The 17,864-nt window shown below is 36.1% G+C and overlaps 1 protein-coding gene across 4 annotated transcripts in view; it reads left to right on the plus strand.

The window, feature by feature from the left end:
- ZNF451 (zinc finger protein 451) overlaps positions 1-16,539 on the plus strand; it is an 88,396-nt gene extending 71,857 nt beyond the window's left edge. For all 4 annotated transcript variants that reach the window (XM_042986594.1, XM_042986596.1, XM_042986595.1 and 1 more), the window contains 2 exons: positions 3,595-3,663; positions 14,647-16,539. In XM_042986594.1, the coding sequence (XP_042842528.1) occupies positions 3,595-3,663; positions 14,647-14,693 (116 nt within the window). In that variant the 3' untranslated portion in view covers positions 14,694-16,539. The remainder of the gene's footprint in view (positions 1-3,594; positions 3,664-14,646) is intronic.
- Positions 16,540-17,864: the final 1,325 nt, after the last annotated feature.

Below are 17,864 nucleotides of genomic sequence, written 5' to 3' on the forward strand. Positions count from 1 at the left end.
AGTTGGACGCTCAACCAACTGAGCCACCCAGGTGCCCCAGTTGTTCTCACTCATTTAAAACTTTACAGGGGATGCCTGGGTGGCTCAATTATTTAAGCATCTGGCACTTTTAGTTTTTAATGTTTATTTATTTTGAGAGAGAAATCATCAGTGGAGAGGCAGAGAGAGGGGAAGAGAGAATCCCAAGCAGGCTCCATGCTCTCGGCACAGAGCCCAGTGCTGGCCTAATCTCAGGAACCATGAGATCATGACATGAGCTGAAATCAAGAGTCAGTCCACTGACTGAAATCAAGAGTGAGCCCCCCAGGTGCCCCTAAGTGTCCAAGTCTTGATCTCTACTCAGGTCTTGATTTCAGGGTCGTGAGCTCAAGCCCTGCATTGATTCCATGCTGGGTGTGAAGCATACTTAAAAAATAAAATGAAAAAAAAACTTGCCAAGAAACATGGATCCTTTCTAGTAATCCTAATCAGAGGAGCCAGGTATACTTTCTCTTCCTCAAAACTTTTTTTTTTTTTTTTTTTACATTTTATTCACAAATATATGTTCATTCTAACTCAAGACTCATATTCCGAAGATGCAAATATAACTTGTCACTTAAATGTTTTTAAGGAGAGAAAAGGAACTAATCTTTATTGAGGGCCTACAATGTGCCAGCCACTCTCCTAGCTGCTTTTTATATTTGTAGTGGTTGAATATGTTTAAACATGTTTAAAGAACAACTTCCACATGTTATTTAATTACTTTTTCAACACTGTGAGGTAGGATGTGTTAAGATCATCCCATTTCGTGGAGGTCCAGAAAGGTTAAAATAAGCTACCTGTGGCCACACAGCAAGTATTTTTCTCTTTATCAGTATCTCCTGGTAAGGCTGAGCCTTTTACTGATACAAATATCTGATTTTATGATGTAGAGAATCCAGTGTGAATTATTGACTCTAACCATCTCCTTGAAAAAGATAAAGACGTTTTGCTGTAGTGTTGACAACACAATTGCAGAGTTTGTGTAAAGATACCAAATATGAGAGTTCAACAAAAATAACATTTAGGAAGATGTATGGGGGTGGGCAGAAAATTAAAAGATTTGATTGTGACTTTTGGTATTGCTGATTATATATCAAACACAGCCAAGGAAAGTGATCAGCACTGTAAGTTCCCTAATATCTTTCACAAAAACAAACAAACCCCTATCTTAGCCATACTTTATAATGGCTGAATTTCTACATTACCTTTTCTTTCTTTCTTTCTTTCTTTCTTTCTTTCTTTCTTTCTTTCTTTCTTTCTTTCTTTCTTTCTTTTTTTCTTTCTTTTTCTTTCTTTCTTTTTTCTTTCTCCATTGGTGACAATTGCTTATATAAAAAATTCTGGAGGTGCCCGGGTGGCTCAGTGGGTGAAGCTTCTAACTCGATTTCGGCTCGGGTCATGATCTCCCCACTTGGGATTCTCTTTCTCCCTCTCTCTCTGCCCCCCCCTCCCCTGCCACTTGCTCTTTCTCTCTCTAAATAACTAAACTTTAAATAATTAAAAAAAAAAAAAAGAATTCTATGGGCTCTTAGAGATCTAATTATATAACAGAACTTAGCTGTATCTTGTAGTTTAGTTGAAGAATATTGGTTTATGTAAAATTTTCTTTTTAAAAACATAGTTTTGTATGTTCAGTTGTTTATAGTTCTTTAGTAATTAAACATCTTCCTTGAGTTTTATGTAAAGTATTAACTTCCCTAGAATATTTTTTCAAGGTTGAACTTGATATTATGAATTAATTCAGTCTGAAAGCAGATTTTACTATGCTTCAAGATAATTTTTGTTGAATCTGAGTACCATAGGGCCTAGGACTTTGTCATATCTATTTGGTGTATGTCATCATTTTGGAATGAATGGATGGAAGGAAGCATTAAGTATCATTGGTATCTATGGAATCATACCAATTACACAAAAATTTTAAGTTTTTATTTATTTTGAGAAAGATACAGAGACCAAGTCGGGGAGGGACAGGGAGAGAAGCAGACAGAATCCCAAGCAGGCTCCACACTGTCAGCACAAAGTCCGATGCAGGGCTCAAACTCAGGAACCATGAGATCGTGACCTGAGCAAAATCAAGAGTTGGACGCTTGACTGAGCCACCCAGGCGCCCCCCCAATTACACAAATTTTTAAAGCCATCTTAAGTATGAAACATAAAAGTTCACCCATGTCATGAAAATGTGGCTGACGGAAGTAGCATCATGCTGTATCCAGTAGTCATTATATAAAATAATTGTTGAACTTAATTCTAGAAGTCTGCCAGTTGTTTCTTCAGCCTGTTAATGAGACTATCCACAGGTTGTTGGTTAGGACACCATCCTAAAAATCTGATACAATTAATTCTTTGTAAGGTAATGAAAACAGGAAAGAATATTCATGATTTTCTCTGTTCTACAGGTGGGGCTGACTGAGGCAAAGAAAACCTTTTTTAATTCTTGCAACCTAGTGTCATGCTAATCCTTGTGATTCAAACCTACACTTTTGCCTAAGCCTTGTATGCAGTGATGAATTGTTTAGTCCAGTTAAAACATTCTGCTTTTGACTGGCATTGCTTTTGAATTGAAATAACAGAAACCTTGGGTACTTTCTCATTGTTCCTAATGTCTTAAGACTTAATTTGTTGTTCTTCAGATTGTAAATGTAAAGTTTTATTTCCCTAAAACATAGCTTGACATATTTGAGTTTGTAAGTGTACATAACAGATTATAAAAACAGCATTAGTATTTTTGCTGGAATGGCAAAAGATGGCTTACAACAAATTTCTGCAACAAAGGAATATAAGTGAAATATAGTGATTTTTATTTATAAATACTAAAAATCTTAAATTTTTAAATGTATATTTAAGTTTTAACCTATTTTCCACAAAAGCAAATATGTCCATATGACTTATATTCAGTTATTTAATCTCTGATTCAGTCACTATGATGTATATATTGATTTAAATGTAGTTAAAGTGATAAATCAAGTATTTGCTCACTGGTTCAAATTTTAAGTGACTTTTGCAATACCTGATCAGTCATATCATTTTTATATAGACTTAGGCTTTTCATTATGAAAGTATATAAGACATCAGGTAAGTGAGTTTGTGCCATGAAGAAGTATTGCTAATTTAAGCCTGTGGTCTCTATAGCAATGATGCATGGTAGTCAAAATATAGAAGAACTTTATCTCATCATTTTAGAAATTTTAAGATGATTTCATGTAACTTAAACTTGGGAGTTTATTTGCTAGATTTAAACAAGCATACTAGCTTTTCTTAATTTCTAGGTTTTTTTAATAATAGAATTTTATATTCATTAACAGTTGTGCTAAAATAAATTTTTCAAATAATTTGAATATAGAGCTGAAATTGAATTAATTTCATTAGCCTTTTTTCCCCCTTGATTTATTTAAGTAGTATTTGGTAAGCATTTTTTAAAAGGAAACCTATAGGAAAAGTGGTATAATACTAATGAATTATAATTAGTAAGCTTTGCTATGGTAGAAGTGATTGAAAATAGTATTGTTTGAGACTACATAAATGATGGCACAATAACTGTTTCAGAAATATATTTGTATTTATTCTGCCTTACAGAATGTGATAGTGATGATAACCTGGGTATAAAAAATACTTCAATAGAAGAAGAATTCACATCCACAGAAGGTAACCTAATGGAGTTAATCCTTTTCCTACTTCACTGTATCTGTATTTTTTAATTGCTCCTCTTCTTACCACTTCATCCACTCCTACTCCCTCCTATTAACCTCCTACCCCTGAGTTTCAGAAACATTGTTTCCTGGTTTAAAGGAGAGTTTGCATTTTCTCTTTTTTTTTTTTTTTTTTTTTTTGAGAGTTTGCATTTTCTTATGGAAGTTGAATCAAGGACAAAAGCCTAAAATAATTATTTTCTGACCCTTTGCAGAAAAAGTTTTCTAACCCTAGGCTAGGAGAAAATTTTGGTTTTCTAATTTTTCTTTATTTCAAGTAGTATTGAATTAAGAATATTACAAGTTAGGGGCACCTGGGTGGCTCAGTCAGTTAAGCATCCAACTCTTGATTTCAGCTAGGGTCATGGTCTCACGATTCATGGGATCAAGCCCCGCAAATCCTCCACTAGTGCAGAGCCTGCTTGGAATTCTCTCTTTCCCTCTTTTTCTGCACTTTTCCCCCTTGTGCATACATGTTCTCTCTCTCCTTCTCTATCTGTCAAAAAACAAGAATATTACAAGTTAAGCGTGGAACTATGAAAACAAGCACTTCTATCTGATTATTAATGGGCTGTTTCTATAAATTAAGTTTTTCCCTCTTCTTAAAGGAAAAGCTGTTTTCTTCCATAGGTTAAAGAGAACTTTTTTATTCACATCGAATAGTTTCCTGGCTGTACCACTATTTAGTTGTGTCATATGCTTTTATTTTGGTTTTTCCATAACAGACTGTGCTTTTTAAGCATAGGGAATATGCTTAAATATTATAACCATAGGGAATAACCATAGGGAAAAATGAAACAGTGATTTTAGAAAATGGTTTAAGCTTCACTGAAGAAGTTTAACTATTTCAATGACATCTTTAACCTTAAAGGGCAACAGAAGTCTTAATATATTCCAATAAAGTATTTGTTGTTGGAGATTTGAGAATGGGAATGTGGAGACCAGAATGTAGGGAGGAAAATGTGGCTAAACAAGCATAGAATGGCCCAGCTGATTTATTTTCTGTGTATTTGCTTGATCTCTCACATAATGCAATTGTTTAAGAGCATACCCTGGGGGCTCCTGGGTGGCTCAGTCGGTTGAGCCTCCAACTTTGGCTCAGGTCATGATCTCGCGGTCTGTGAGTTCAAGCCCCATGTGGGGCTCTGTGCTGACAGCTCAGAGCCTGGAGCCTGTTTCAGATTCTGTGTCTCCCTCTCTCTCTCTGACCCTCCCCCGTTCATGCTCTGTCTCTGTCTCTCTCTCTCTCTATCTCTCTCTCTCAAATAAGCATTAAAAAAAATTTTTTTTTTTAAAAGAGCATACTCTGTGCTATTAGGAGTTTAGGAATTTGAGTCTGGCAGTGGACTTGATTCATCAAAACTCTAGTCTTATAACCAAAATTCAGTGGTTAAATAAAGTTGGCAGTAAATCTGCAACCTAAATGGAAGCAAGTTTTTTTGACCATCTTGTTTTCCCAACATGGTTTTTCAAGGTCTAGCTCACTGCTTAGCAGCTACATAATAATGAGTTAAACAAATGAAAGAACTTTTGTGAGTTAAAAACAAAAACAAAAAATAAAAACAAAAAACCTGCCACCTAAGTTGTTTATCAAGACCACTAAAAGATAAACACCACTGAGCATCTAAGTAGTTCAGACTTGGCAGCCTTTATTTTCCACTCATGACTTAATCCCATGGAAAATGCCACACAAAATTATAACTTTTAAATAACCACCCTTGAGGAGCTTTCACAGTTTTTATGGTTCCTAGCTGACCCAGGAAATCTGAGATATGTATAATGCAATGTGTACCAGAGTTTCTAACATTTTGTTATCTCTGGCTGTTTTATGATTTGGAGAGTTTTTACATTTTTGTGATTCTTCAGTTTGGCAAAAGGATTGCTATTAAAGAATTCAGGAAAAGATACTTTAAACTTTAAACTACTTGTCATATGAGGTAAGAATGTAATGCTCTAATTCTAAGAAAAATCAAAGTGTTATGTGCGTGGTTTTTTTTTTTTTTTCTGATGCTTTATATAAATAAGTTTGACAGCCCACAGTTTTCCATGTTAAGTTAAGGAATTTGGTCTCCTCTGCAGTTTCCTCTGATACTCTTCTTTTTCCCCTTTCACCCAACAAGAACCAGCTCAAATATCATCTCTTAGGTCGAACCGTAGAGACTTGACATTTTGTAGGCATTGTTGTTTGGTCGTTACTTTTAGAGTTACCCTTTTTAGAGAGAGCTAACCGCTGCCTCCTCTAGGCTCCCTCTGTACCATACCAAACAGATTTATCTGCTTGTGTATTATCCCCTTGAGAAGTAGGATCATGTGTTTTGTTGTTGTTTTGTCTTTTTTTCAATAGCACCTAGCTCCTGGTGTTTGGCACTAAAATGATTGCCTGTTGAAGAATATACTTATAACAAACTCAGAATATGCTAGAGCTAGCAGGACCCATCTCTCTAAAGCTAAGTAAGGGAAAATTAAGATTAAGACCATTTGGGGGTGCCTGGGTGACTCGATTGAGCATCTGACTTTGGCTCAGGTCATGATCTCGAGGTTCGTGAGTTCCAGCCCCTCATTGGGCTCGCTATTGTCAGCACAGAGCCTGCTTTGGGTCCTCTGTCCCCCTCTCTCTCTTCCCCTCCCCATGTCTCAAAAAAATTTTTTTTAATTAAAAAAAAAAAGATAAAGGCCATTTGGGTGAGAGAAGAGTGGGTGATTTATTGACCCTGCACCATGGAAGCAAAGCGGTATTTTAGTGCAGACTTCTTAGCAAAACTTAAAAAAAAGGTTAAATAACTTCTCAAGCCTCTTTTCCTTCTTTTTCTTTCCGGCACAACATTGTAACTGCCCGACAAATAGTGGCAAAAGGCAGGATAAATCTTGTGACTTTTTGCCTTGAGGAATGGTAGTTTCCTTACCCACACTACGTACCCCCATGATGATTTGTCTCATTCTTTGCTGCTGTTCTCTATAGACCAGTATCAGACTCTGACTACCCATGCCAATCATAAATATCTTCTGTAATCTATTTTGTATACCAGACAGGGGAAGTAGGGACCACATAGTATGGTGATATAGAGTGCAGACTTTGGATTCAGACTGCCTTGGTTAAAACTCAGCTCTCAATTAATAGCAGTCATCATATAATTAATATTATAAGTAGTAAAACATTGTGGCTAGTTGAATGAACAAATACAGGATAAGGGAGAATAATATGTTTATTTTTTAATTCAGTTAATGTTTAAGAAAACACTAATCTCAACAGCTCTGTGAGAGTCAGAATATTCTCTTCATTTTACATAAAAATGTAGTCTTCTAAACATTAAGTAATTTGCCTCCAGATTCTCAGTCTCAAAATGATGGGGCATGATTCATATATAAGTATCCTAACTCCTATTACTGAGTTCTTGCCTATTCTGCAGTAATTACCTCTTTTTCAAAGAGAATGAAATTAAGGCAAAGACCTACTTCCCACAAATTCTCTTTATTTCTTCATATAGCTTTCCGTTATTGTTTAATGTTCTTTCATTTCAACCAAATGGATTCCCTTTAGCATTTCTTGTAAGGCAGGTCTGCTAGTAACAAACTCCCTTACCTTCTGTTTATATGGGAAAGTCTTCATTTCTCCTCCATTCTTGAAGACTAGTTTTGCTGGATATAGAATTCTTGGTTTATAGGTCTTTTTTCCAGCACTTTAAATATGTTATCTCACTGCCTTCTGGCCTCCATGGTTTGATGAAAATTAAGCTATTAATTTTATTATTGAGAATTTCTTATACATGATGAATTGCTTCTCTCTTGCTGCTTTTGTTGTTTTTGGCTTTTGACAGTTTGATTATAATGTGTCTCAATGTGGATCTCTTTCAGTTTCTTCCTGGAGTTTGTTGAGCTTCTTGGATGCATAGGTTCATATCTTTCATCAAATTTGGGCTATTTGTTTGCCATTATTTCTTCAAATATTCTTTCTGCCCCTTTCTCCTTCTGGGGCTCCCATAATGCCTGCCTTACTGCATTTGATGGTACTCCACTGGTCTCTTAGCCTCTGCTTGCTTTTCTCCGTTTTTCTTTCTGATCTTCAAACTGGATAAATTGCCCTATCCTCAAGTTTGCTGATTCTTTTTTTTCTGTTTGCTTAAATTTGTTAAACTTTTAGAATGAATTTTTTATTTCAGTTGTACTTTTCAGCTCCAGAAGTTCTATTTGCTGGCTTCTCATAATTTCCATCTGTTCATTGATAACTTCATTTTGTTCATACATTGCTTTCCTGGTTTCCTTTAGTTCTTTGTCCATAATATACTTTAGCTCTTAGAACTTATTTAAGACAATTGATATAAAGTCCTTGTCCAGGAAGTCCAATATCTAGGCTTTCTCAGGGACAGTTTAATTCATTTTTTTTTCCCCTTCAAATGGGTCATACATTTCTGTTTCTTTGTATTCTTTGTTTTTGTTGTTGTTGAAAACTGGGTATGCAAATACTACAGTACCTCTGGAAATCAGATTATATCTCTTCCCCACAGTTTGCTGTTGTTTGTTGTAATTGTCTGTTTGGTTGGTTGCTCTTCCAAACTACAGTTGACCCTTAAACCCAACGGGTTGGGGCACTGACACCACCCAACACACAATCAGAAATTTATATCCCCCAAAACTTAACTGCTAATAGCCCGCTGTTGACTGGAAGCCTCACCAATAACATAAACTGTCGATTAACACATATTTTGTATGTTATATGTGTTATATACTATTTTCTTAAATAATCTACAGAAAAAAAAATGAAGAAAACCATAAGGAAGAGAAAATACATTTATAGTACTGTACTGTATTTGTATTTATCAAAATCCATATAAAAGTGGACCCACACAGTTCAAACTCGTGTTGTTCCAAGATCAACTGTATTTTTGCAAAAAATACATGTATGGTCATTAAAGTATCTAAGTCTCTATTTTTTTTAATTTTTTTTTTTTTTTTTTTAATAGTATCCACACCCAACATGGGGCTCGAACTCACATGCTCTTCCAACTGAGCCAACCAGGCACTCCTGAATCTCTGTTCTTTTAGCTTGTGTTCAGCTAGTGTTTTACCAGAAACTGCCTTGATTACCAGAAGCTCAAAACAACCTTTCTTAGTGTTTGCAGTTTGGCTCTGTGCTGAAGCTCTTCAGCATTTAGCCAGGCTTGCACTGGGCCTACAAATCAGCCAGTGGTGAAAGCTTAGGGTCTTTTCAGGTATTTTCTTAGTGTGCATCCTGTCCTAGGGCATGTGCAGGTGCTTTTGAATGCGCTGATTTCCCGAAGAAAGTTTCTGGGGGTTTTCCTTCTAGGTGTTTATTAGGCAGTCTTTTGTATGTCTCAACTATAATCTTTTGCTCCAGGCTATGTTTTGTTGTGGTTTTTTTTTTTATTATTATTCACCTTAAAATGTTTTGAGCAATGCCCACTGCTTTTTGGTCCTAAATGGGTTCTGAGCAAGGCAAAACAGAGACATAGGCCTTGTATCCATCCTTCTTGTAGCCCCCAGAGCCCCCAGACAGACTAAAACAAACAAACACAGTAATTTGTAATTTCTACTGTACTCCATCTGGAACTAGAGACCAGAGTCCCATACCAGGAACATTCTCTGTTGTTTTCAAGACAGCTGCCAAGTCAAGGAGGTGGTGAAGAAAGGGCAAGTAAAAATACCACTAGGCTTTCCTCCTGGTTCTTTTTTAAGTTTATTTATTACTTATTTTGAGAGAGAGCATATGTGCATGGGCAGGAGAGGCAGAGAGAAAGTGGGGGAGACAGAATCCCAGGCAGGTTCCATGCTGTCAACTCAGAGTCTGACTCGGGGCTTGATCCCAGGACCGTGAGATCATGATCTGGGCCAAAATCAAGAGTCACTTAACCAACTGAGCCAGCCAGGTGCCCCTTTCCTACTGTTTTTATGTTGTCTTTTTCTTGATTTAATGCTTGCTTAGTTGCTGTGAACCTTTGAATGTTTTTCAGACTTTGGACAAAGTTGTTTCTGATGGTTTCTGCGTGTGTTTCAGTGTTTCTGTGGAAGGATGGGTGTTTGCAGCTGCTTATTCCACCATTTTGTTGAATTCACTCCAAGACTGATTTTATTTCTTCTTTAAATGTTTTAGAGAATTCACTGGTAAAACTATCTAGGCCTGGAGTTTTCTTCCTGGGAAGTTTTTTGATAATAGATTTATTTTCTTTAATATATATAGGGTCAGATTTTGCTTAATTTTGTGTCAGTTTTTAGAGAATTGTGTTTTTCAAGAAATTTGTCCATTTTACCTAAATTGTCAAATATACCAAATGTACTTTTTATTTCTCTGTAGGATCTGTGGTGATATTTCCTCATTTGTTACTGATACTGGTAATTTTTGTTTCCTGTCTTTCCTGATCAGTCTAACTTGAAATTTATCGATTTATTTGATCTTTTTCAAGGAATGAACTTTTTTTTTTAAGTGTTAATTTTTTTTGAGAGGTGGGGACGGGAGGGCAGAGAGAGAGAGAGAGATTGGGAGAGAGAATCCCAAGCAGGCTCCATGTTCAACGCAGAGCCTGATGTGGGGCTCCATCCCATGATCCTGGGATCATGACCTGAACCAAAATCAGGAGTCAGACGCTCAACCAGCTGAGCCACCCAGGTGCTCCTAGTTGTTTTGATTTTACATAGATCTCATTTCTCTGTTGACATTTTCTATGCATTCATCCTTAAGTCCTTGAAAATACAAATTTTCTAAAATTCTTTTCTCCTAATTCCAACAGCTCAGTTATCTTGGGGATTAGTTTCAATTGGCTATTTTTCTTGACTGTTGGGTTACATTTCTTTTTCCCTTGCAAATCAAGTGATTTTTGATGTATATGGATATTGTGGATGTACATTGCAGATTCTTTGGATTTTGGTTTGTTTTTTTTTTTTCTTTTGAAGGCAGTTACCTGATAGACCTAATCTCCAACCTCTGCCTCCTCCACAGCAGGCAGTAGCTAAAGTTGCTTACTTCTTTTACTTCCGAACTGTTGTTTTTCACTCAGAATCTTAGATCGTCTCCTTTGTATGCACAGTTTAGAAGTCAACTAAGAATTTGTAGATTTCGAGGATCCTCCTTCTGTTGGTTTCTTGTTTCTTCTGGGATAACCTTCTTTTTTCAAAACTTCCTTTCCCCAGCTCCACTTTCTAGCTTCTGTGATTCAAACTCTGTCTATGATGCCTTAAGCCACACAGTTTCGCTTCCTGGGTTAAGTTGTATTCTTGTTCTACAAGGACTGAGGAATACCCTGAGGCAATAAAACCATAAAGCTGAAAATTGAACCCTGTGCAGTTTGCTTCTTTCAGTGATCAGCTTCTGTCCTGTTTCTACCTGATTTTTTTGTTCTCCAGTGCCTTAAAATAGTTCATAATTGTTATCTATGAGAGGGCTAATCCAACATAAGCTACTCCACTATTATTAGAAGTGGAACCATTTAGGGGCGCCTGGGTGGCTCAGTCGGTTAAGCGACCGACTTCAGCTCAGGTCACAATCTCGCAGTCCGTGAGTTCGAGCCCCGCGTCGGGCTCTGGGCTGATGGCTCAGAGCCTGGAGCTTGCTTCCAGTTCTGTGTCTCCCTCTCTCTCTGCCCCTCCCCCGTTCATGCTCTGTCTCTCTCTGTATCAAAAATAAATAAATGTTAAAAAAAAAAAAGTGGAACCATTTAATTGTTTTTGTATATTTTTAGTTTTCTGTTTTCTTTTAATTGGTTTGTAAGTTATATACCTTATTTCTATCTTTTTGTGCTTATATTGGCATTTTGCCACATTTTTACATGTAATTTAAAAACTAAAGTATACCTACATGCTGTCTGCCTCTGCAACAAGAAAAGGACTCTAAAACCCTTCAATTCTGATCCTCTCCTCCCAACTTAGATGCTGGTATTCTCCAGTGTTTGGTTCTCTGGGTGTAAATGTGTATAGTATAACGAACACAAAAATTGTACAAAAGATCTTACATCCCTCAGGTTAAAAAAATGGAGTAACACCAGCATGTTAATTTCCTGGGGCTGCCATAACTACATACTACAAACTAGATGACTTAAAACAACAGATTTATTGTCTCACAGCTTTAAGGGTTAGAAAACTAAAGTCAAGTTGTCTGTAGGGCCATTGTCCCTCTCCTAGCTTTTAGTTGTTATAGGCAATCATAGGCACTCCTTGGTTTATGAATGCATCACTCCAGTCTCTGCCTCTGTCATCATGTGGCCGTCTTCTACCTGCGTGTCTGTCTTCACATGGTATTTTTTTCTTATAAGGACACCAGTCATGTTGGATTAGGGCTCACCCTAGTGACCTAATCTTAAATTGATTATATCTGCAAAGACCCTATTTTCAAATTAGGTCACATTCCTGGGTACTAGAGATTTGGACACATGTTTGGGGGGAACGTAATTCAACAACAACCAGTACCTTAGAAGTGTCCCCCTCATTTCTCTCTTCCAGTTACTTTTCCTGCACTCCTTCCCAAAAAAGGTTAGTGGCCACTATCATGTCTTGAAATACTAGTTTAGTAGTGCTCGATTTTGAACTTTATTTAAAGGGGATCATACAGATCATCATTGTCCAATATAATTTTCTGTGACGAAAATACTTGATATCAGCACCCATATGGTTGCTAATATTCATGTGTGGCTATTAAGCACTTGAAATGTAGCTTAACTGAGGAACTGAATCTTAAATCTCATTTAATTTTAATTGATTTAAATATAAATAGCCACATAGAGTCAGTGGCCATCATATTGGACAGCACAAGCAGAGTCTATATATTCTTTTGTGTCTGGGTGCCCTTTTTTTTTTTTTAATGTTTATTTTTGAGAGAGTGCACAAGCAGGGGAGAGAGAGGGGGACAGAGGAGCCAAAGCTCATTCTGTGCTGACAGCAACAAGCACAATGTGGGGCTCAAACTCATGAACCATGAAATCATGACTTGAGCTGAAGTTGGAAGCTAAACCGACTGAGCCACCCATGTGTTCCTGTGTCTGGGTGTCTTCTAGTCGAGTTGTTTTATAGATTAATCCAGGTGTTAGCATGTAGCTTTTGTTTGTTCATTCCTAATATCTGAATAATATTCTATTTTACATATATATCTCAATTCACCTATTTATAGACATTTGCTTTGTACTTTTTGTCTGTTGCAAGTAATACTACTGTGAATGTTCTCATACATGTCTTTTATTTTTATTTTTTTTTAATTTTTTTTTTTTAACGTTAATTTATTTTTGAGACAGAGAGACACAGAGCATGAACGGGGGAGGGTCAGAGAGAGAGGGAGACACAGAATCTGAAACAGGCTCCAGGCTCTGAGCAGTCAGCACAGAGCCCGACGCGGGGCTCGAACTCACGGACCGCGAGACTGTGACCTGAGCCGAAGTCGGACGCTTAACTGACTGAGCCACCCAGGCGCCCCCATACATGTCTTTTAATACACATATGTGTGCATTTATGGGAATATATACCTAGGAGTGGGATTGCTTGTGTTCAACTTCAGAAGGTAATGCCAAATTGTTTTTCCAAAGTGGTTGTGCCACTTTCTTTTGTCCTGTGTTGCATATGTGAGTTCCCATTGATGTACATTTTCACTAATCATTTAAATTATTTGATCTCTTTAATTTTAGCTAGTGATGGATATATACTGTTATTTCTTGGTAGTTTCAATTTACATTTTTCTGATGAGTAAGGTTATTGACCATTTTGCCATAATCTTTTGTGCTTTTTCAAATTTCTTAATAGTTTTCTTGTGGATTATTTTATTGATTTTTCAGGGTTGAAAATTTTTTAATACTTTCTGGGTGCAAGTTCCATGTATTGTAAATATTTTCTCCCACTGTATGTCTTGCCTTTTTACTCATTTAATTGTGTCTTTTTTTTTTTTTTTTAATGTTTATGTATTTTGAGAGAGAGAGGGAGGGAGGGAGAGAGAGAGAACCCCAAGCAGGCTCCATACCATCAGCACAGAGCCAGACGTGGGGCTCAAACCCACAAACCATGAGATCATGACCTGAGCCAAAATCAAGAGTCGACATTTAATTGATTTAGCCACCCATGCTCCTCATTTAATGGTGTCTTTTAATGAATAAAAGTAATTTTAATACATTCCAAATTACCGTAGTTTTCCATAATATTTTTTCATTTCTGTTTAATAAATATTTCCCTACACTAAGGTCTTGACGCTGTCCCCTTGAATTATCTTCTAGAAACTGGACCACACTCTTAATTACTATAACTTTATAATAAGTTTTCATATTTTTTATAAGTGTTGTCACCTTGTTTTTCTTTGCTAAGAAGCATCTTGGGTTTTCTTTGTATTTCCTCATCCCTTTGAATTCATCTTAGGGCAACTCCCTGACCTAGAATCTAGCTTTAACTTAACATACATTATACACTAGCCTGTAGCTTTTTTTTTTTTTTCCTTAATGTTTGTTTATGTTTGAGAGAGAGCACAAGCAGGCAAGAGGCAGAGAGAGAGAGAGAGAGAGAGAGAGAGAGAGAGAGAATCCAAAAGCAGGCTCCAGGCTCCGAGCTGTCAGCACAGAGCCTGATGTGAGGCTCAGACCCACAAAGTGTGAGATCATGACCTGAGCCGAAGTTGGACACTTAACCTACTGAGCCACCCAAGCACTGCAAACTAAATTTTTAATCTCTTTGAGATTTTGGCATTTCATGGTTTTGCCTATATCAACTCTTATATGCATTGCCTCAAGTGATTCTAGAAGGTTGTTGACTTTCCGTGTCCCTAAATGGAAATAACTTGCAAGTTCCTTATTAAGCTCATATTTATTATAATTCAGCCTGAGATTATATACAGATTCTTATTGTTTTGAAATACTCAAATTTTATGAAGAAACTGTCACATCATCCCAAGTGTAGTTGATGAGATTTATATAAAGCATGTATTTATTTTCTGCCCTAAATATTGAAATTCTGTCTTTTAATGCAGATGTGGAATTAGAAGAAGCTATTAGAAGAAGTCTTGAGGAAATGTAATTATAAAGATATTACCACACAACATCAAGTGGCCTTGAAGAGACTCAGAATAATGAATTCTTGAGTTTGTTTTCTAAAGGAGACCAGAAATCTGTTAGTACAAATGTATTTGGAAACACGCTTTTTTTGCTTTTGCATCTGATACTTGCTTTGTATTTTTGTGCTATTTTGCAAAAATGTACAGAGGAGTAGAATACATGTTAATGCAAATATAAATCATGTATTCTAATATAGTTATCATAGTTTTCCAGTCAACTTTGAATTTATATATTTAGGTTAAAAGAATTAAAAAATAGAGAAGCCCTCAACTATTGTTTATATGTTTCCCAAATAGCATTAGTGCTTCAATTTTATTTGTACTGTACAATGATTCTAGTTTATTTTTTTAGAGTGAAAATGAATATAAATAAAGCTGTCATAGATCAGTTTTTCTGTAAATTCCATTTCTTATGTGGCACTAGTATAGAATACCATTGAGATCTTTGTTTATGATTATTAGAAGAGAGTAATGAAAACTGATCATGGAAACATTAAAATTTTACCAGCAGTGTTCTTTGTAGGTTTCACTCAGATGTATATTCCTACTTTAACTGGGGCAGCACATTGTAGAATTAAAAAAAAAAGACAAACCCTAATTTCTTTGAAATTATTAAAAAGAAACCTTTCCATTCCTTTTACCTGCTTAGACTATCATGTGAATTGTATTATCTACTATTTAAAGGGAATGATGTCAAAATGTTTGCATAGAATTAAATGTATTTTTAATAATATTAGTCTTTTTCTATATATATTTGTGTAAACATAATCTTCAAAAAATAATGTTAAAGGTCTACTCAGGAGTAATCTTCCTTAATTAACCCTTTAAAATTTTTATTTCATTGTAAGTGTCTTCATTTTAATTAATCATTAAATTGTCAGTCTCCAACATTTCATATTACCCATTTAATTTTTAAATGTTCAGGCTCCATTGTGAATAATAAAAAACATTACATAATTAGAAGACTAAGAAGGGCTTATCACAGTATCTTTGTGTATATGCTTCATGACCAGAAATGTCTTTCCTAAAAATTTTGAGTAGTAATTCCATACAAAACTTAACATTTTCTATAAATATAAATTTTTTCTTTAAGACAAAAAATCATCGCTAAAATTTTCTTCTTTGCAACTAGATATTTTAGTGTAAAATACAATTACTGCTTGTTTTTGTTTACTATAGTCTTTCCAATCCACATTGGAAACAATTTGTGTTTTTATTTCTTAAGATGTCAGTTCTGTCCTACCTTCTGCTTTTATTTTTTTTAAGTAGACATGTAGGTTGAGAATTTGCCAGTCATTTTTCCAAAATGACCACATTGTACTTTTCATTTGTATGTTAAAGTCATCAAGCAAGGCTTTAGGAGGTAGTCATGAGCTGGACCTTAAAGACCTTTCCAGGAGCTTGCTCAATAGTAAGGAGCACAAAGGATGATCCAGAAAGAAGAGTGCTGAAGCAGATGTGGGAAAGAGAAATCAACACCTCTCTGCCAGAGGTGCCACACACAGATGTTCTGTTAAGAAGTTTTTGTGGTGTGTATGGTAAAGAATAAATGAAGTTTTTTATATGACAGTAAAGGGATATTTAATCATGACCATTAAAAAAAGATAATTGGGTGGTTCAATGTTTTATTTAATAATTGTCACTGATTATATTTCTACTTGTTAAGCAATTGAAAAATCATTTTTAAATTACTTCATAATTTGAACTTAATTTAGACACAAAGAGGAGAGGTAATTAGATGGTATTACAGAAAATTATATGTATTATTATCAAAAGTAAGTGATTAAAAAAAAGTAAATATGTTTCTGACATTGACAAAGATGCTTATCTTCATTACATCATTGATTTATTTTTCTTTCATGCATTCCCTCACACAGTATTTGTTGAGTACTTACCATGTGCCACTGACTGTTCTAAGCACTGGGATATACCAGTGAGCAGAGCAAAGCCCACACTCCTTTATGATTCGCATAACTGGTGAAGAGAGGGTTGGATAGAGTGTTATCCATTATCATAAACAAGTGTATCCAATGGTGGTAACTAAAGAAGGAAAAATAAAGAAGGGAAAGATCCTGTTTCTGAGAATTAATGGTGTGATCTGCCTTCTTTAGAAGGATTACTGTAATTACTGTATTGAGAATATACACCAGAGGCAAGAGGAGAAGTAAGACCAGACAGGAAGGTGTTGGGAGTAATCCAGGTGAGAACTGATGGTGGCTGGGACCACCGTGGTAGCAGTGGAATTGGAGAGAAGAATCAGAGTATATTCTAAAAATAAAGGTGAGGGGATTTACTGATGGATTGGATCTACAGGATAGGAGAGAGAGAGTCCAAGATGATTCTAAACTTCCATGAAAGACTTTCAAACCATTCACAACATCTCTTTGGATTCCAAGTTTGTGTCATGATAATGGCAAAATATATTTAATGAGGTCAAATAATCCCCTACACCAATAGTTTATTAGTATTTAGATGGAGTTCAGAGGGAACTGGAATCCAGGCTTACAGCACTCCTCTCTGTTCAGGTATTTAAATGTCTTTGATCTCAGATTAAAGGTGGTAATTCAGCTTTAAACTGTTATTATCTATCATTTAATGTGCCCTGTATATATATTCTCATCATTGCAATATGAGGCGGACAGCTATAATGAGATGGGAGCAAAGCACAGGTTTTTCAGTACATAAATCTTTGTATTCCCTGTCCTGTTCCTTCACTGACCTTTATAGCGTCTGCCCTAGTGACTTGCCGTATCTTTTTAACAGGAGATTTAAATCAATTGCGTGTGAAAGACAAAGAAAGATGGGGTAGCTTTTTCTTTCTTTCCTTTTTTTCCCCCGCTCTGTAAGCTTCAGTGGTTTTATCCAGGCTTTCATTTATTCCACCTCAGGAAAGGAAATGTTGAGACAGGGTCGGGCAAGTACAGACTGCCAAGGAGCCGTACTTAGATGCCATCGGTGCCACAAAGGAACCTTTTCTCCCCATATCAAAGGATTTTAATGGTTTTGGTTTAGGGCGTGAATTAGGAGAGCTGGGAGAAACTAAGCGAAGCCATCACTGGGTAATACCCACAGCCTACCATTAGGTACCTTGGCGTGTGGGGAATTGGCTACATCCAGGCTGCACAGAGTCGCGG

This window comes from Panthera tigris, chromosome B2 (assembly GCF_018350195.1).
Source record: "Panthera tigris isolate Pti1 chromosome B2, P.tigris_Pti1_mat1.1, whole genome shotgun sequence".
Lineage (NCBI taxonomy): Eukaryota > Metazoa > Chordata > Mammalia > Carnivora > Felidae > Panthera > Panthera tigris.